Source organism: Gopherus flavomarginatus, chromosome 15 (genome assembly GCF_025201925.1).
Source record: "Gopherus flavomarginatus isolate rGopFla2 chromosome 15, rGopFla2.mat.asm, whole genome shotgun sequence".
In the NCBI taxonomy this organism is placed as follows: domain Eukaryota; kingdom Metazoa; phylum Chordata; order Testudines; family Testudinidae; genus Gopherus; species Gopherus flavomarginatus.
The window spans coordinates 24,246,213-24,267,592 of NC_066631.1; the positions used below are offsets into that span (position 1 = coordinate 24,246,213).

Genomic DNA, 21,380 nt, shown 5'->3' on the forward strand with positions numbered 1-21,380 from the left:
AATTAGGCAAGTTCTTTGATTAGATCGCAGACTATAGGGATGTAACAAGAACCACACTCCCAGTGAAGTGCACTCTGACTCCTGCCATTTAGAAAGCCAGCAAAGTCCTTTGATTGTGAATCGATAATTGTATAGATTGCTGTGTTAGTAGGTACATTATTACAGTACTAGCTCCTCTGTCTTGTAGATTGCACAGCAGCAGCCAGGAGGCGAGTGGAGCAGTGGGAAGTGTAAGACCCCCCCACTGGGGCTGAGCTGTGCTGTCAGTGTGGTGCAAGTGGGGCCGGCATGCACATGGCATGCTCCTCCAAAAGCGGGCTGCAGGTTTTCCAGGGCAGACGTTCTGCTCCCTGGGGAGAGAAGGGAGGGAGGCTACAGCTGGCAGCTCTGCAGGGTCTCTCGTGTGGAAGGGCAGCTAAGCCGCTTTAACCCACCTCCCTGCGCCCCAGTTTTCTACCCCCCTGACCCTGCCTTCACAGTCCTGCCTGCCCCCCGACTCCCTGCTGGATCGAGAGCCCAGCATTCAACTCTCCAGCCCAGCCGCTGAACGGACTCGTGAAGGCAAAGCAGGCCACACGTTCCCATTGCCCTGTAGCAAGTGCACTTGGCTCACTGCTGCTGCATGCCAGGGACTGGAGAGGATAGTGCCCATTTCATTTTGCAGCTCTTTGAATCCTACCCCGCCTGCCGCCCCCGCTCCACACCCAAACCTGCTCCGCTTCCCTTCCCCTCCCCAGGCAAACCTGATCCTCCCAGTGATCAAACGCGGTCTGCTTCCCTTGCACTCCCCAGCTGAACTCAAACCCTCACTGACCAAACCCAGCCTGCTTCCCCTCCCCACCAAACCTGATACCCGACTGACTCAACCCAGGCTGCTTCTCTTCCGCTGCCCAGACAAACCCAATTCCCCACTGACCCAAACCCAGTCTGCTTCCTTCTCCTCCTGGCAAAACTCGAACAGTCACTGACTGAATCCCATCTGCTTCCCTTCCTTGCCCCAACCAAACCCGAACCCCCCACTAACTGAACCTAGTCTGCTTCCCTTCCCCATGGAAAAATCAATTCTAAATTCTAAGGTGTTATTCTGTGACAGTGTATTGTGTATAATGTTTGTGATTTATTTTAAGATCCAGGCTATGTTGTGCAAAGTGAAAACAATAACAATGTCAGCATCATCAGGTTATTCATTTATTTTCATTAAATAGAATAATTCATAAATTCTCAAGCTGAACACGTATTAATTCTAAAAAACAATGCCACATTATGCAGTATTAATTTTCTGAAGTTTTCAATAAGCGATGTGTGGGGGGGGAAGGGGCGCAAGGTGAAAGTTTCGCCTAGGGCATAAAATATCCTTGCATCGGCCCTGCATCCAAGGAGGAAAGTTCTTACAGATGTGACAACACCCCTTCATGTGGGATTCCCAGAGGCACTGCAGGGTCACTAACGGGCATAGGAGCAGGGCTTAAAACCCAGAGACATGGGCATGCCCCGCCTGCAGCAAAGTCCCTGCAGGGACCCTAACTAACTGAACACTTAAAGGGCTACTTAATTACTAACTAACAATAGAATTATTAACAACTAGAAGCACAAGGCTGAGAAAGAAACCACCGGCCAGCTTGCAAAGCAAGGGACAGAGATGCGCCAACTGACCACCATGAGTGGTAAGAAAGAACTGAGAGGGCTCAGGGCCAGTGGTGCCTGATATACCACGGCATGAGCAAAGAACTCTAGGGGGCGCCACAGCCAGCCCTATGGATACCACTAAGACAGGGGCTCTCAAACTGGGGGTCACAAGGTTATTACATGGGGGGGGGTCATGGTAAGCCTCCACCCCAAACCCTGATTTTCCTCCAGCATTTATAAAGTTGTTATAAATTAAAAACACATTTTAAGAGGGGCGGGGGTGTCACACTCAGAGGCTTGCTATGTGAAAGGGGTCACCAGCACAAAAGTTTGAGAATCGCTGCGCCAAGGCAAAAATCTCCGATGACCACACACAGGGGCACACGCACACCTAGAACGGAATCAACATGAGCAAGCACTCAAAGAAAAACAGCCTGGTTTCTGCTCTTCTCACATCAGCACAGGTCAGATGCTGCAGGGCAAATTAAATCCTTAGTAAGTTACCCAGGAGTGGGTAACTTACTGCTTTCAAATCATGCTCTCAGGAATATCCTTGGAATCCCCCAATGCTTTCAGTATGTTTGCCCAGGGGTAAGTGACTGAAACCTGGTAAGACAGTTTTTACTGATACCCAAAAGAGGAATAGGATGAAGTGTGTGTTCTCTGCTGTGTTGGGCCTGCAAGACTAAAGGAACAATGAGCTGATCTGTTGAGTGAGAAAGTGCTATTTTTACAATCACTTTAGGGCCAGATTCACAAAGGCCTTAACTCCCATTGATTTTGATGGGAGTAAATTATTAATTACCTTTGTCACACCTACCATTTACAGGTTAGAACAGTGTTCTTAAACTAAGACCGGGAAAAGAGTGCTGATCCATCTCCTCAACAGATCCATCCTGAGCATCCAAGAGGAAATTTCAGACTAACATCCCTTTTTCCTGTAACAGTTCTTTGTGTAGTGCAGATACATGCAAGAAGGTTCTGACAAGCTCTCCTGACACTGACAGCAAACAAAGCTCAGCATGAGCGACAGCATGAGTTTTCTCCTCATTTCCCACACTGCAAAAATCACACTTATATCAACGTACTCTGGGAAAACCTCGGAAGCTAAAGAAAATACAACTGGCAGGGACAGCCTGCATCATCAAATCCAATCCCTTCCTACCTCAGGCAACTGTGTTACATAATCCCTTTCATACATTCATCAAGCTCCCATGCAAGCGACCCCATGTGGTCCCAGATATGAGCATACAGGATATGCAAGTTGGTCCACATGGTGCAATGAGCTTTGGAGGTCTTCCCACACAGAGATCCAGGTGTCCAACTGACAAACCCAGCTACACCTGGTAAGGTGGCACTTTTCACATGCTAGAACCCAGACATGAGGGATATTTGTTCAACCCAACCAGTTCTGCCCAAATGGATAGAAATCAGGGACTAGGTACTGGAAACAAGCGGGCTCAGTCTGCTATCAGCTGAACTCACTGCTAGCTCAGGGAGCACACGTCTTGTACTACTACCATGCAGCTTCCATGAAAACAAAGGCAGCATGAGTAGTGCCCATTGTAAATCAAATTCACAGAGGGCATGAAACAGTGAAAAATGTCCCACTCCATGTATTTTAAAAGGAAAGTGACTACAAAGTCTCAAATACAAAAGGTGACCTTAGTCCATTTCAAGGATACAATGACTTTTACAAGTAGCTTGTAAAAGTCACTCGGGCCTTGAAATGGACATTTATCTGTAAAATTAATTCAGTGCAAACTCTGCAAAATTCAGTACTTCGCCAATTACACTGTCAGGAAATTTCTTTAATAAATCATGATTTACACAGGGCTCTAAGCACAAGCTACAGCCAAGTAATTTAACCTATGACACCCACTCTGGCAGGCCACAAGTCAGACCTTAATACCACATGCTACTTAAAAATGAGAAAAAAAAGTGGCTGTTTATGCTAAAAATAGGTTCAAGACAGAACTGTCAAGTCTTTGCATTTCCCATGAGTCCCTATTTACCTGAGCTGGTGTTTGCTGAGGTTTTAAGTTTAAACATGTAGTGACATTGCAATGCTGAAGTCAATCCTGCTGAAAGTTGCAGGCCAAAATTTTCAGAGGTGGCCAGGGAGTTTGGTGCCCAATTTGCAACAATGACAAGGCATCCAATTTTCAGAAAATGCTGAGAATCCAACTCAGAAAAAGAAATCGAGTTCCTTTGCAGAGTGAAATTGGGCACCCAGAAACTGAGGCATCCAAACGTCACTGGTCACTCAGAAAAGGAGAGACTTTGGCATTCAGGACAAGGTGTACTTAAGCCATCAACCCATACAACACAAGGAAAGCAGCAAAGTTAAGGCTGAAAAATCCTCAAAGCAGCTCCTTCCCTACTCCTAAATGCCTGGTATAAGCTATTATCATTCAAGGCCAGAGCCCCAGTGTCAGCTTTTAACCCTAACACAACATTTCGTACTCCTACTTGGATTTTTAAGCTAATATTACTACAGCCCAAGACTATTAGTAACCCGCCAATCCTCTTAGAAAGCTAGCTTTAAAAATCACATTAGTAACTGTATTAGCCCTAGTAGCTTTTTAGCTTTAAACAACAAAATGCAATGCTGTTTTGTTGAATGCAGTTGAGGAGTTTGTTGGCTGATAAAGACAAGATCTGCTACAGGAGCACAGTAAGAGTCATCTATCCAGAGAGGAGAAATAAAGATAAACTGGAGCTTATTTTATTCCTGATATCAGTCAGTTATTTGCCAGCTAGGATTAGCAGTGGTACTGAGGTGGAGGAGGGAGTAGGGGGTACCTCAAGATTGACTCATTCAAATTACACCAATGGGACACTTCGTTTATTTTAAGGTTGGCAGGTGCAGTAACACGTATACACACCCCTCTAAGATCTAGGTACACTTGCAAGACAGCCCCAAACAGAAAACACAGATGCTGCCACAGCTTTTGAAACAATGCTTGCTGCTAAGTGTCTCTTCCTCACAGCTGCTAAGCTTTTAAAGTACATCTGGCAATGATAAAAAGCTGAAGACCAAGGATACCAAGCTGAAGGAGAAAGCCCCAGCGCGGTCTTGTTCACCTAACTCCATCTTTGTTACTGTAGTGATGCAAGTGTTCACTGCACTTAAAACAGAAGACATGTTACCAATGATGAAGGGTTTGTTGTCCAAGAGATAACTAGGCAGGAGTAAAACATTCACAGGGGATGTCTGGATGGGCTGGTTACTGTCCCTTATAGATTAGGCTCCCGCAGAATTAAGGGTTTAACAGTCCAAGACCCTGCTACTGTGGCTGCAGATCAAGAGGGCTTTTGGGGCCAGAAATGACAGGAGAGCATCCAAATCACAGTAGGGTAACTGGAAAGGTCAGGCAACACTCACTTAACCAGCATTTCTGCCCATTTGAAACCATAACTCACCAAGGTGGGGAAAAATATGCCCATTACTGCTGCTGGAAAATGCACAAAGTTCCCATACCAAACAAAAGGTTTTCTGCGTGCTATTTTTGTGTTCAAACAGGTTAGGTCCTGCTGGAAGGTGGCAATCCTTGGGAGGGTCTGGACTGTGATATTGCATGTGGGTGTGGAAGTCTGACCTGAAGCTTTCCCAGCCTAATACTCCACACCCTTCACCTCCTTCTACAGTACTGAAGGTTTGGACAGTTACCACCTTAGCTTCAGCCTCCAGCAGTGATGTCACAGTGCCACTGAAGTGCAGCCATCTCTAGAGTGGAAGGTGGCAGCTGTTTAACCTCGAACACTACCCAATAGTGTTTTAGGACAGGAAGTGGAATACTTTGTAAATTGCTGGGGCTAGGCAGGACACTAGGCAAACAAAGGTCCAAGTTGATTAGGAAGGCAGTAGTAGAGTACATGTGGTTTTAAATATCAACTGACATCTCACTCTCCCCTCCACATGTTTATCTATCAAACAGAAAGATGCTCTCCAGGACTTAGATACCAACTGGAATTTGATCAAGACAAAAAAAAGAGTTAACTTCCTTATTCCTGTGAAAATCCAGATCATCTGTAGAGACAATACATCAGGACCTCATTTCATCCAAGAACTGGTACCTCAAGCGGTGCACCTGAACACTACAGCAGGCCACTGGCTCAATACTAACTCAGAAGACTGCATCCAGCCGCATTACTACCACCTCCTTCAGTACACTGGGTTCTCCTTGAAGGTCTCTCATAAGAGGTCTGACCCAGGCCAGCCTTACTTAGCTTGTGAGATCTGAATCCAAGTGATTTTAGTATTTTGAATGAGACATTTTGAAAGAGCATGTAATGTAATAAAACCCACAAAATTAAAGGTCAGACATGAACTCCTATGCTATCAGGGCTTGAAAAGTCAGATCATAGATCACTAAAAAAGTTTTCCTTAGAGTTGCAATAAGGAAGGGTGTATGATATTATGACTCCTACCTAGGTGCTCTTAAAATAGCTGTTCTTCAGATAGGAATCTTTGCTAGCGTTTTACATAAAAAGCCTTAGAGAAACGTTTGTTTTGGTGCCTTGGAGATCTTAACATTAAAAGTGTAGCCACTACTATGGAAGATACACTCCCTTTGTACTCATTTTGAAGATCAATTTAAGCTGGTAGAAATAGCCTGAGAAATAATTTAAAAGGCTATTAAGGGCGGGGTGGGGGGGAGGGAGAGGTTATGAAGAGAAAGGAATAAAACATGTAGACAAAGTGACCCCACTGTGGTGACTAAGATGCATATTAAATAGATCACAAACCCATGAAGATAAAGTGTTTTGAAATAAAACATTTTGCTCTTTCCACTATACCACAAGTATTTCTCCCTAAAATTTTCAATTTAAGTTGTGTGTTTTGGAACTAGTAATACAAGACAAGAAATGCCAATTTATACCTCTTCTTGTGGTTCTTAAGAGTCAAGCCTCCCAATGAAGCCAAAGAGAATAGTCTCATGTTAGGACAGCAGGATTGGGACCCTAATGCTTGCAGCTCATCCTTGACGCCTACACTTCAGGGAGGAGGGAACACTGGCATTAGTTAAATCTGGAATTGCTTGGCTTTTGGAGGTATGTCCCCTGACCTTACTTAAAATAAATAGCATCTAAAAGCATGTTTCAAATAGGGTAACCAGATAGTCAGTGTGAAAAATTGGGGTGGGGTTAATAGATGCCTATATAAGACAAAGCCCTGAATATCAGAACTAACTTTCTTTCTTCAATCAGTCAGTCTCAGGACATCTGGTCACCCTAGTTTCAAGTAAGCAATAGATACACCCTACTTGCTCCTCCCAACATGGCTTAATCCCTCCTATAAGATATTAGTACAAAACATTGATCATGCTGTTGGCACTACCTTTTTATTGCCTCTTAAAAATTAGCATTAGCAAAGCTTTTAACAAGGGCTTAATTCTGCTCCTGGATGTAATGGTGTTTTGTCATTGACATTAAAGGAAGCAGGATCAGGCCTTAAATTGGAAAGGAAGGAGATATGTTAAACAGTTACTATCAACACTATATGCTAAGTAACTTATTACCTAAACACACCCCTACTAGGAATGCACTGAAGTATTTCAATTAAGTGGAGATTTAGCAGCTCTAAGTCAAACAAACAAGAGCAAATAAGATCACAGAATCATAGAATATCAGGGTTGGAAGGGACCTCAGGAGGTCATCTACTCCAACTTCCTGCTCAAAGCAGGACCAATCCCCAGACAGATTTTTACCCCAGTTCCCCAAATGGCCCCCTCAAGGATCAAACTCACAACCCTGAGTTTAGCAGGCCAATGCTCAAACCACTGTTCCCAACAAATGAAATGCTTTAAGAGTGAATCCAGAATGAGCCTTCACATCAAAGAAGTTACACTTGCCAAGTCCAGACTTATTTTGAACTTTTACAGTCTAGTGAGAAATTATTTCATCCCAGAGCAAGACACACAATTTAGCAGAATTCACCATCAATGCACAATACCCAAATAATGGGCTTTTAGGGAGGAATTAAGCAAAGGTGGGTAAAATGGAATTAACCTAGCCACAGGCAGGCAATGGAACTGTAACTAAGATCCTGCACGGCGAGTATTCAACCCTGATGGCTAGAAAAGTGCTGCAATCCCTCCACATCTCTATGCTAAGTTTTGCAGCTTCTGAAAACATGCCTGTGGTACTGCTTCTGAATTTCAACCCCCACTCTTCCAATGCTACCCCTCAGCAATTTTTTTTTTGCTAACATGAATCTCGCTTTTGCAGCATACAGATAAGATTCAACACACCCCACCACAGGAGAGCCCTCTGGATGCCGGTGAACATTTAACAGTTTGCAACACTTCAGCATACAGTTTAGAGAACATCTGCTTGCAGAGATATTCTGCGGTAAAAAATGTCACAATTTTTACAATATAAAACAAGATATGCTGCTTGTTTCCCTCGCTCCATGAAGTACTGTCTACAAACTAGCATCTGCAGACTTCCTTCTGTGCATACCAGGGGAAACTTCATTTCAGAATAGATGGTGCTGAAAGTCTGCACAAATTTGTTCAGTCTATTCCACAATTACATGCAATCAGACACTACAAAGATGATCTGAAAAAGGAACGGACAATTATGCAACTGAGGCTGATTTTCAAGTGCCTTTGGTTCCTGTTTCTTGTAGTGATCTGACTGTTTGCTATGGTGAATAATCAGTAGCAAGCACGAAGTCTGAACTTCACTCATATATGACTTGCACTTGTTAAAGATACCATGCCCCGAATAAGAGGTGAACTGGAACCATATAGATGCAAGTGCTAAAATCTGAACTTTCCTCCACTCATTAGTTTCACTCAACATTTGGTTTCAGATTTAAAAAGTTGTTTTCCTCAGTCAATTATGAATCTGACACCAGCAGGATAAAATCTGAGGCAATCCGGAACGAGGCAAAGCGCCACTGACTTTGATAGGCATTTCACTCAAGTAAGGGCCTCAGGACTTCATCGTGCATTATTTTAATAAGAGTCTTTCCCTTTCACCAAGCCAGAGGTTGATATATCAGTTGAAGGTCCAGTTATCTGATCTGTATAGCACAGTACATGTTCCACTTAGAATAAATGTCTCTATGGCATGGATTTCACCTACTTCCATTTGTAGATTTTGGAAGTACCATCAGTGTGACTTAAATAATGATGCACAATCTTTTCATCTTTGAAGACGTGGGTTCGTGTTCTCACTTAAGTCTAGTGTGACCAGATGCCCTGTTTTTATAGGGACAATCCTGTTTTTTGGGACTTTTTCTTATATAGGCACCTATTACCCCACTCCCCTGTCCGTTTTTTTCACAGTTGCTATCTAATGACCCTACTTAAGTCATAAGTGAGAGTGAGTTCCATTAGAGTTTCCTCCCCAAGACCAACATACAATTTAGCATAGTTGACAGATACTATTCAAGAGACATCTACAGTTGGGGAGTGAGGACAGTGGTGGCATAACAGTATATTAAGGGTAAAGATGTGCTCCACTGCTCACCAGCATGCATGAGTGAGAACTTCAACCCCAGATCTTCAAAGATGAAAGGACTGTGCATCATTTTTGCAAGTCTCATTAGTGTGACATATGATGTGCAGACACAGATAGAGGAGATCCATGCCCCAAGGACCTATTCTATATTTCAGACATGCTACACAGATCAGAAAACAAAGCAAAAAAAAAAAAATCCACCAATGAGGTATGTTAACAGAGCTGAACAGGAGAAGCTTGAATAATGCTCGCCTACACTTTGCTTGAATTTAGCTAATATCGTTTGTTCTTCAGGAGACAAAAAGGATACAAAATAAAAACACATGATAGCAGAGAGTTCAATGAGAGTATTAATCTGCTCAAATTGCTGCAGACACATTATATATTATTAACAGGATCACCAGTGAGCTGTGTACATCTTGCTCACTTTTGATTTCCACAGAGGACTTATTAAGTTGTGAAACAGACCTCAGTGTAAAGACATGAATAAATCATTTACTTTTTCCTCCAGAGATGGAAAACCTAAGGCTAAGCATGCTTCCATCCCTCCAGAAGCATATTTCATAGCAAAATAAATGCACCAACACAAGGGTCTTTTCTTTGGTGTGCTCCTTCTGTGTGTGTGTTTCTGGGGCCCCAAACAACTCACTTCGTTTGCTTTGTGGATATTTCACCTCCAGCCCTGCCCAAAAGCTTACTCACCAACAACTCTGTCTCCTACTTTCACTCCCATTTTCCTCATGGCTGAAGCATACAAAGCAACATCTTGTCTTAGTTCTTCAAAAGTGACTTTCAAGATTTCTTCTTTGCCTTCCTCTGAAGAAAAAAGGTTTATAACAGAAATCAATTAGAAATGGCACACCACAATCTAAGAACCAGAGTCCACTGGAACGGATTCATCTTGAGGGAAAGAAAGATGAAGATGCTATTCTGAGGAAAAAGCTCTCAGACACTTGTGAACACTGGCCCTTTAATAATATTCTTGTCCTGTGCAAAGCCTGTCTTTATAAAAAGAGACCTCTGTGTTAATGGATGGAATTCACTCACTACAAGGCAGGATGGTACATCTGTTCCTGACAATGTAAGTTGCTGATTGTAGATAGGCAAAAAAGTCAGGGAGCATTTAAAATTTAAAGCATGGACTGCTTCCCCGCCCCCCCCCATACTGTTCTGATCTAGAAAAAAAGGATTGCTGCCTAGTTCTCTAATTAGAGCTAAAAAACCAAAATCAGTTGCCCGTTAAGTTTAAATTTGATTTAAATTTGCGAGTCACTGAGTGACTAAAGAAATGTATAAACCTGTTAGTTATGTCTCAGTTAGGGTCTACGCTAGGCCTCCTAGCATTCTAGGATCTCCAAGATGCCAAGAAGAAAATTCTGCAGTATTTCTCTGATGCAAATATACTCATCCGGGCCAGATTCACCTCAAGAGGCAACTATCAGGAGTTTTAAATTTTTGTACTCAAGACTAGATGTTACATAAGTCCTTAATTGGCTAAATAAAATAAGTGACTGTCTAAGTTATGAAATGTAACTGTCTTCCCTTGGCTCCCCAGTCTGTCTCCCACTGACTAGTGGGCCTGCCCTGTCTCCAAGGTCCAGAATTCCAAACACACATACACAAGTCCAGGAACGTGGCAAGTAAATTGCACTAGTGATGCTGAATCTTATAGCATGTATTCTAGCACAGTGGCTACGGTCAGCGCAGCTCCTTTAGCAGAGTAAAATATTTGCTCTTCCTCCTCCACAAGTTTAGCTGCCCGTGGAGTGAGCAGTAGGCCTCAAACATTCATAACCAGTTGTGTGAAATATTACAAGAGCCAAGATGCAATCCAAATTCAAGGTCTGCATGGAAGGGGACAGAGGTCTATAACGTTGCATTTAATCTTCCATCTGAGATGCCCACAACCTTTCTACAAAATCTCCACCAATAACTGCTGGAACCAGACAGATTCCCTAAGCTCCATTCTGACCCAGCAGTAATATACTGAAATAAGTCTACTTAAAAGATTAAAAGCAGAAAAGGGCCTGGAATAAAGATGCAGAGGCAACTCAGTACTCTCTGCATAAGAAGTACTGATATTCACTGCACTCATGCACTCCTACAATACCTGCCCATGCTTGAATCAATAATAGTGCAGATTTAGAACTATATATTAAAAAATATCCTGTCAACCAGCAAATATTGTTTCCTCCTATTGATGTTGTCTCACATGGTTAAGCTAAACAAAGCGATGAGTCTCAGGTACACCTAACAGAATAAACAAAGCTAATCTCTACATAAAGGGGACAACAATCATATGTTAAATCAACTAATTCATTAAAACAGTTCACTCAGAATTCCTTAGATTATGAGAACTGAAAGAATTTTAGAGACCATTTACCTCATTTTACTTTTAACCTTTTCCTTGAGACAATGGAAATTAAGGCAGTTTCACAGATTTACTCACTTTAACTGTTTGCCTTGCAGCCATTGCAGAGGGCTTGTTTAAAAACAAGTAACTGCATTTTCTCTTTTAAATACACAATGTTTCTAATGCTCTTAAAAAAAATATTTAAGTGAGGAGTCATTCTTTCAAGGTTGAAGCTACATAAGCCTCATTTCTATGACACTTTAACAGATCACTTCTTGTTGCACCTGAACCAGGTTACAGATTTTAACACTCACTCTCTTGACTCAGTATAGATTTTATACAGAGGTTCAGTTCCATTTTAATTAATCCAAGAAACAAAATGCATCTGTTTATACCTTTTCCTTCTCCATTAGGGTAACCTACTGCATATGGTTCTCCTGTGTTTTTATTTATGTATGGGGGGGGAGGGGAAGAGAAGGAAAAACAAAAAACCACACCACTGTTCTCCATATTAAAAAGAGAAAAAGAATCCCACATAGGCTTTTTACAATTCCAATAGTGAGCCTAAAATTTTACATCGTGTTTTGTCTAATTGGAGTGTTCAGGCTGCAGGTCATATGTCTTTGATTATTATTACGCAATTAAAATGGGCATTTGTCTCCACCAGTCCTCACTGGAAGGATTAGGCCTGGCTAAAGCTACATGGAGTGCTCAGTACAACTCAGTAAGGAGCCACCACACACCTTAAATTAGATTATCTCCTTCCAAGGGGTGTAACTGAAATTCTTAGGGTAGGAGATAAAAATAAAAAAAGTTGCAAAAAAAAAATCTGGTATCATGAGGTACTAGGAAGGTTTAGATTTTTGAAAGGAAACAACTGCACTGCACTGTTCAGGTGGTTCTGTATATATCTTTAAGCTCTGCCCATTTATGCATATGAAAAAAACCCAAGTTCCATGACAAATTTAAAACTAAATCTTAATATTGGTACATGCAAGCAGGGTTGAGTGATTTAAGTCAAGATTCAAATTGCTTTGATTTAAGTCAATTTTAATCTTGGTTTTGCATTTGTACTTTTTAGTTATTTTCCTAAAAAAAGTTGACTCATCGATTGGTAACCATTAAAGCTCATTGCTCTGAAACCAGATATAGCCTTTACATTAAATCTGGTGCATCTTTTTGCTAAACAGGAGACATACTGCAGTCATATACGTTTATTTAGACACTTACATAGCATAACTTACTTATTCAGATTCTTAAGGGTGCAAATTATGTTAGGAAGTGATAAATGATGGCACAACAGTTACCACAGCTTGTGTGTTTGCAGTAGCAGCCCCAGAGCAGTTCCACTGCTGCACTTCTGGGTGGAGGGAGAGGCCACAATGAGACAATTAATAATAATAATAATAATAATAATAATAATAATAATAAAAAAAAAAAGGATAGGAGAGACTACACACACAAAAAACATCTGCTAATGTGCAATAAAGATCATGTAAGTGCCAGAATCTCTTTTCTGGATATGCCTCTTCAGATCCAAAGCAAATAATTTTCAGATTTCAGCTCAGTTCATACAATTCTTTTCCATGTATATTCGTGACTTAAAGACTTAAAGCAGCAAGTTAGTAACCGTTTGTAGAGCATTTTTTTTAAAAGCACAACTAAACCTCAAGTGCATGAACAGGACAATAAACATCCGTGAATAGAGGATTCCATCCATCATCCTAAAACCTTGATTTTCCTGAAATTTATTCTATTACAATGGGGAAAATTTATTGGAACTGAACTTCGATGTTACTGCACAGCAAAGTTTGGAGTTCCCCTACTCCTATGTGACCCTTTCTTCCTGTAATATCAAAAAAGGATTTTAAACCCCGTCAAATCTCTGACCATATCTAAGGTAACGGATTGGGGTGACTATCAGAAAGACCCCTATTTTCAAGCAAGTGTTTATAACGGAAATCCCAATGATGCTGGAAGCCAGACTATTAAATGAACGGGTTGATGATGGTGCTAAACAAGATAACATAATCCCAACTAACCCAGCTCAACTTCACCAGTCCATAGGGAATTTTCCAGAATTGGCTGCTTGCCACCACAAACCATCTTCTCACTGTCCTCAGAGATAGGGGACCTGGGCAGATGCTTCTCAACTGGCTGATTTTCTGTCCAACTCCTGCTTCATCCAAAGCCTACTTTATCGCAAGGTTTATCAGGAGGTAATGGGGCACGCGAAAAAAAGCACTGCCCATTTTAGTTGGGCAAACTTACTATCTCACAAGTGAAGAACACAAGACTACTGGAAGTCATAACTAAATACTTACTCGCCGCATAGAGAGCAATTTTGTCATTTTCCTTATGCTTCAGAAGGTTTTCTGCATAGTTGAGCCGACTGCCTTTAAACCACTCTGGAACATCTGCAATTCCCTTAGATGGGTCAACTACCTGCAGGAACAGTATCAGACATCCTTGGAAAATAGAAAAACCTGCAGCTCTTCATCTTCAGAGGACTTTACAGACATTAGCTAGAGAAGTCATTTTAACAACCAAGTACCATTATTCCGTTTAAAGAGTGGGACCTAGCTTGTCTGCCCCAACACTGGCCACAGAAAGTTTAGCGACCTGCCCATTGCCACAGGTGGAATCAGTGTCCAAGCCAAGATCAGAACTCAGACCTTCCTGTCTGCCAGTCCTGAGTTCAAGATAGAATATACCTTGAACTAAACCCCATAGTCACTATGACTAGTTTGTGTGACTTCTTGAACAGTACACAAGTAAAGTCTTTCCAGAAAGTGTGCTTTTTGCTCTCATCTTGCAATTAATTAAAAAAAAATATGGACACATATAGCAAGGCAAACTTGTATTTACATTGTTTGCCCTGGTTTCCCCTCCCCCACTGAGCTCAATAAAAATTTAACACTAATCTCATAACTTGAGTGCAGCATTTCCTTCACAGGAACAGTCTACCCTGGTGCCCAAGTGACAGAGTGCTGTCCTACTTGCAAGCAGGCAGAGCTTGAGTGCCAAGGCAGCAAGAGGCTGGAGTGATGAGATGTCTAACACCCTTAGCTCCAATTATGAAATCCAGAGGAAGTGCTAGATATTATCCAGAGATTTCAGAGTGCTTGACAAAAGGTAGGTATTAACTACATTTTTTAGGGATAAATGCAAGTAAAGATGTTCAATTTAAGACTTGCCTAAAAAAACAGAAGCTGTGGAGTATTTTAAGTTGTGCTATGTTTAAATAATTTAGTTAAACTGATGCAATTTAATATGTGGACCAGGCCTTAATTACCTCACACACATAAGAGTGGGGGGCTGTTAAGATGAGTTTGCAAAGGTAGTGCTCTCTCCTTGTCTCCGCTCCTAATAGGACCCTACACACCTAAGTAAACTTTTGCACTGTCTATGACTTGCACATAGGTCTGCAAGAGGAGTTATCTATTCCTTAAGTAATGCCACACCAAAGATCCATCCATCCAGGGATCCAAGACCCCCAACAGGTTGGAAAACCACAACAGAAAGGAGTTACCCAAAAAATAAAATAAAATAAAAAAGTGCAACAGAAACACTTATCCCCTGCCACATCTTGAACTAATCAGTTCCAAGAAGGTTTCAGGCTCCCATCTCAATTCTTCCCCAAGTTATGTTACAATAAGTCACACTTCAGCAGCAGCTCTAACATTTGGACAAGAAAAAAACTGCTTAGTTTTACTCCAAGCTTCCTGAATGGTTCCAGTGTTTTGCTTTAAGCTGCCATGTAGGGTACATATTAGTTATTTTTCCAAATTAAAATGTTCTCTTATGACCATACAATGTTCTCTTTTTTAAAAAAAAAAAGCTTCAACTGTGCTTCCAGAGGCACAGTTCCTCTCCTGAAGCAGAGAGAGTCCAGACTACCCTCAATGTGGGCCAGTGCTTTAATGGCACAATCTGGCCCACAGGCAGTATTTATCCCTGGATGCTTTACATGCTGAACACTGCACCAAGTACAGCCTTCTGACAGCTCAGTAAACTGCCAGGATGTATGTTTCGTAAGTAACTAACACAGCCTTCACCTTAGTATCTAGCCACCTGGCACTAGGAGTAGTTCCATGCTCCATTTACTAGGACAGACACCGGGTTTTAAACAGCTGGCTGAACACGTGCTTGTATTCTGCTGAGAATAAGTGGGCTAACCAAAGAGCTGCTTTCAAGTTGGATTAAGTTTATGCCCTCAGGTCCTATCACATGGATGGTGGAGTTACTCTAATGAGAAAACTCTTCTGGTCAAGTACAAAGCTTCCTTCTACAAAAGCTTGGTAAGATTTCAGCTACAGGTCTTCTTTAAAAGAAGCGAGCTTTTATGATTTTAAGTGCTCAGCATGTGTCTGTGACCAGAGGCAACTCTGAACTTGCCATCCAAGTCTTTTTAGAACAGCAAAGCTCACAAGGAAGCACTGTATTGTCCGACTATGTATTTAGGGGCATGGGTTTGAAAGAGGCCTCAGCTATGCCCCCAGTTTTCGTGCTTGTAACTAACAGCAAGTGACTATTCCAGCATTTAGACAACAGACTAATTTGCAGTAACAATCAAGTGTTTCACTTAATAGATTGTACTGTGTAAACTAAGAATGAGATAGGGATCAACTGTGCTTCCAGAGGCACAGTTCCTCTCCTGAAGCAGAGAGAGTCCAGACTACCCTCAATGTGGGCCAGTGCTTTAATGGCACAATCTGGCCCACAGGCAGTATTTATCCCTGGATGCTTTACATGCTGAACACTGCACCAAGTACAGCCTTCTGACAGCTCAGTAAACTGCCAGGATGTATGTTTCGTAAGTAACTAACACAGCCTTCACCTTAGTATCTAGCCACCTGGCACTAGGAGTAGTTCCATGCTCCATTTACTAGGACAGACACCGGGTTTTAAACAGCTGGCTGAACACGTGCTTGTATTCTGCTGAGAATAAGTGGGCTAACCAAAGAGCTGCTTTCAAGTTGGATTAAGTTTATGCCCTCAGGTCCTATCACATGGATGGTGGAGTTACTCTAATGAGAAAACTCTTCTGGTCAAGTACAAAGCTTCCTTCTACAAAAGCTTGGTAAGATTTCAGCTACAGGTCTTCTTTAAAAGAAGCGAGCTTTTATGATTTTAAGTGCTCAGCATGTGTCTGTGACCAGAGGCAACTCTGAACTTGCCATCCAAGTCTTTTTAGAACAGCAAAGCTCACAAGGAAGCACTGTATTGTCCGACTATGTATTTAGGGGCATGGGTTTGAAAGAGGCCTCAGCTATGCCCCCAGTTTTCGTGCTTGTAACTAACAGCAAGTGACTATTCCAGCATTTAGACAACAGACTAATTTGCAGTAACAATCAAGTGTTTCACTTAATAGATTGTACTGTGTAAACTAAGAATGAGATAGGGATCAACTGTGCTTCCAGAGGCACAGTTCCTCTCCTGAAGCAGAGAGAGTCCAGACTACCCTCAATGTGGGCCAGTGCTTTAATGGCACAATCTGGCCCACAGGCAGTATTTGTCCCTGGATGCTTCACATGCTGAACATTGCACCAAGTACAGCCTTCTGACAGCTCAGTAAACTGCCAGGATGTATGTTTCGTAAGTAACTAACACAGCCTTCACCTTAGTATCTAGCCACCTGGCACTAGCAGTAGTTCCATGCTCCATTTACTAGGACAGACACCTGGTTTTAAACAGCTGGCTGAACACGTGCTTGTATTCTGCTGAGAATAAGTGGGCTAACCAAAGAGCTGCTTTCAAGTTGGATTAAGTCTCCTATGACTTTGTCCCTCTAATGTCACTACGTTATTTTCCTGTTACTTTAGATGACAATTAGTTTAGGAAGTGATCCTTAAGTAACAGTCTATTAGGTAGTAAAAGTATCGTAATAAAATTGATTTTCCACCTCCTTTCCTCATCCCTTTACCTACTCCAATTTTACAACTGTCACAGTCTTTATTAAATCCAAGTTAAATCCCACCAAAATTAAGTAAGCACTGACTTACCTCATCATATAGACGAGAGAACACAATCTCACTGAACTTCCAAAATTCTGCCCAGAAATCAGGGTAGGACTCGACAGACCATTGGTACAACTCATTGTAGTTGGCTAAAAGTAAAATGTATATTAGTGTACTTAGCTACAATTACAAAAAACAAGAGTATTTTTAAACAACACTTCTGAGGACATCAACCAGCTTAGAAAGTCAGTGGATGAAGTGGAATAAATGGAAAGGGAAGACTGATCATGGATCCACATTAAGAAGTCTAACGAGGGACAATCTGAGGCATCCAAAAGATAAACAGCCATTTCCCTGCTAAGGGTATCACCAGTACCACCAATATGACTAAGCAGAAGTGATTGATCTACACAGACAACTTAAACCATGTCTACACTACAACTTACTTCGGCATGTTATGTCACTCAGGCGGTGAATAAGCATCCCTCTGAACGATGCAAGTTATACCTACCTAATGCTGTCTGCACTGATGTTTGTGTAGCTTCTCCCACCAACATAGCTACTGCCACTCACAGGGGCTAGAGTCATTAAGTTGATGGGAGAGCTCTCTCCCATCAGCTTAGAACATCTGCTCTAGACGCACTACAGCAATGCATCTGTACCAACGGACATGCGCTGATATAGCATTAGTAACAGATGGTTTCAGCTCACCTGAGTGCTTTAGAAGCCATTAACTAATGTACTGAAAAATGTGTATTTGTTTGTTCAGAATAGATTCTTAGCCCCCTTCTTTGTCAAGCCATCTGAGAACCATACATCAATAGGCCCTCACAAAGAACAAAATGTTCTGCTTGCTAATAAGCTATTCCCATTCCCTACCACAACGGTCACCATCAGGGAGCATTCAGTCCTCAATGGCTTCAAATGGAGTTGAATGCTCAGCACCCCTGAAAGTCAGGTCCCAATTGTTTCAAGCTGGGCACCCAACATTTGAGGCACCCCCATTTACTAATGACTTGGAAACCTAGACCTCAACCTCAGGATGTCTGTTTCACCATCTGTACATGAAAAATATTGCCCACCTTTGTAAAGCACTGAGATATACAGAATAATAATTCTAAATATAAACATCATGAGCCTCCTCTTTGCAAGATCCCAGGTATAAGCAGTCACCATCACACTGTCAATGGTTGACAGATCAGGAAGTGATACAACCATTTATTTCCTGTTTTGATGCCTTTACCTGGGAAGGCAATGTCAATTTTTCTGATTGAGGGCTTAGACTGCATGATAACAGGCACCTTAGAAACACCAGAGATTGACTGATGGATGTATGTGAAGATCATCCTTGACCTGTCTCTTCTACTCTTTCCTCATACCCAGGCCATTGCCAAATCCTGCCACCAATTTTTTAAGATCTCTATATAAAAATGAGTCAGTTCTTTTCCATTCCAGCATTCGGGACATCTTAAATCACTGCAACCTATTCCTCTCTGGCCTGCCCCATTCTCATCACTCATTCCTCCAGTTGATCAAAGATATGCAGCCATTGCCAACACAACCTCTACCCAGATGTTCCCAGTAGGTCTTCCCACTACTCAAAAAAAATCTACATCAGCACCCACTCTTCCATCATATCTTATTCAAACCTCTTCTTCTCCCCTCCCCCACCCACAAAGCACACCATAATTCCACCCTTGCCTATGTATTTTACCCTAGTCTTGCCTACATATGCCTTAATCTCAACCTCCTACATACCATTCTGCCCTTTGCATTCCACCTAAGCTTCGCATCACTACCCTATTTGTTCCCACATCAATCTATACAAATGGGATAACCTTCCTATTAATATATGACAAACTCCCTTTGTCTCCTCCTTCCAGACATTACAGATCCACATGCTCTCCATGAATCTCATACTCAGAGATGGCCATTCCCTATTTTGTTTGTCCTGTCTTATTTGTACTGTTTGTCCTCACTTGAGCCTTTAGGATATAGTTAGTTTAGCAGCAACATGCTACTGTGTAATACCATGTGCATTCAGCATTGTGTAATGCAATTCTCTAACAGACTCACAGGCCTGGGATCCCCAAACAGATCAATTTTAAACCAAGACAGCAGAATTTGCCTCTTGAAAGAGGCCTTTGCAAAACAAAACCTACACCCGATATTCATGTCCTTGGAAGTCATAAGTGCACAGTAGCCACTAATATTCATGCTATTATGGCTAATACCCAGCACCAAGACTGACAGGAAACCCATCCATTTTTATTCTTATTCTCTTAGTTCCTAATAGAGCTAGATGCAGCATTCTGAAACCTCTTCATGTATTAGGCACTGGCAGGGCACCAGAGACTGTTCATAACCTGGGCTACCCTCTAGACCTCAGGTGGCACAGGATGCTTCAAAGGTTTCAAAATATGCTTTAGGAATTGTATGCAACTCATTCCCAGAAAGTGACTCCTCCCACGCCCCACTATTTGCAAATAATATATTTGGTATTTCTTAAAAGGGCCCTGTCTGTCTTAGTTATGCAATAACCCAAAGACACAGGGCCTAGTTCCCACATCACTCACAGGGTGCAAGTCAGGAGTAACTCCACTTATGTCAGTGCAGTCACACATCAAAAGTGTGGGGGGGGTTAGGATCAGAATCAGGCCCTTTATTCCTAGGTACAAAGACAGTGATGTGCCCCTTAAAGCAGGATAACATGGTCTGTCCAAGGCAAACAGTCAGTCCAGCACAGACTCCAAACACCTTCCCATCCCATCACTCCCCAAGCTGCAACTTGAAAGCTCCCCAGCGATGCTCACTTCACTGACACCTCCTGGTTCCTGCCACCTCCTACAGCCCTTTTAAAGTCCTCTGGATGCCACCTTTGCCCAAGGCACCAGCAACCCCCCCTTGCTGATGGGGCTGTATCCCTGGCAGGTTGCTCCAGCCCAGCTCTGCCCCCCCACACCCCTAAATCCAGCAACTGCCCCCCTTGCTGATGGGGCTATATCCCTAGCAGGTTGCCCCAGCTCTGTCTCCCACACACACACCCCTAAGCCCAGCCACTAGCCCCGCCCTTGTTGATGGGGCTGTATCCCTGGCAGGTTGCTCCAGCCCAGCTCTGCCCCCCCACACCCCTAAATCCAGCAACTGCCCCCTCTTGATGATAGGGCTGTATCCCTAGCAGGTTGCTCCAGTCGACCTCTGCCCCCACAGCCCTGGGCCCAGCAACTGCCCTGCTCCTTGCTGACAGGGCTGTGTCCCTAGCAAGTTGCCCCCCCATACCCTAAGCCCAGCCACTGCCCCCCCCCCGTGCTGATGGGGCTTTATCCCTGACTGATTGGGGCCTGACACTGGCCCCAACCCTCCTAAGCCAGCCACTGCCCCCGCCTCCACTGATGGCTGTGGCTGTACCCAGGCAGGTTGCCCCAGCCCAGCCCAGCCCAGCCCAGCCCAGCCACTGCCCCCCTCGCTGACGGGGCTGCACCCCCCAGGCAGTGGCTCAAGCAGAGCTTCCCCCGGGGCCCCCCTCCGCCCCGCTCACCCAGGCGGAGCCCGCAGGCGTCGGCCAGCGCGGCCCGGAACCGGTCCATTTGGGTGTTGCGCTTGGAGTCCGGCTCCCACATCACCCGGGACTCCAGGATCTCCGGCTCCCGGGACATGGCAGCGGCGAGACAGCCCCGCAGCACCCGCCCGGCCGGCCGTCTCTCCTAGCGGCTCCGCCAGCACTGCACAGCCCCGCCTCTCGGCCTGTGCGATTCACAGACAGCGCGCCCCTCGCTGTAACCTTCCGCCGAGCAGGTAGGAAAAAGAGTGCGCCCCCCCTCAGGGGCTGGAGATAACAGCGAGCCAGGGTCCCACCCTCTGACGTGCTGGGTAACCTTGCCCCTCTCCCGCACACCTCCACGCCAAGCAATCAGAAGCCCGGGATAAATGCAGCACAGTCCCCAGCACCGTTAATGCTCAGGAAG

The 21,380-nt window shown here is 43.3% G+C and overlaps 1 protein-coding gene across 1 annotated transcript in view; it reads right to left on the reverse strand.

Annotated features, from left to right (window-relative positions):
• The window catches only part of AACS (acetoacetyl-CoA synthetase), a 62,474-nt gene extending 41,330 nt beyond the window's left edge, over positions 1-21,144 (reverse strand). Inside the window, exons 1-4 of the mRNA XM_050923515.1 lie at positions 20,954-21,144; positions 17,461-17,564; positions 13,780-13,900; positions 9,805-9,918 (exon numbers count right to left, since the gene is read on the reverse strand). Coding sequence (XP_050779472.1) covers positions 9,805-9,918; positions 13,780-13,900; positions 17,461-17,564; positions 20,954-21,071 — 457 coding nt within the window. The 5' untranslated portion in view covers positions 21,072-21,144. The remainder of the gene's footprint in view (positions 1-9,804; positions 9,919-13,779; positions 13,901-17,460; positions 17,565-20,953) is intronic.
• Positions 21,145-21,380: the final 236 nt, after the last annotated feature.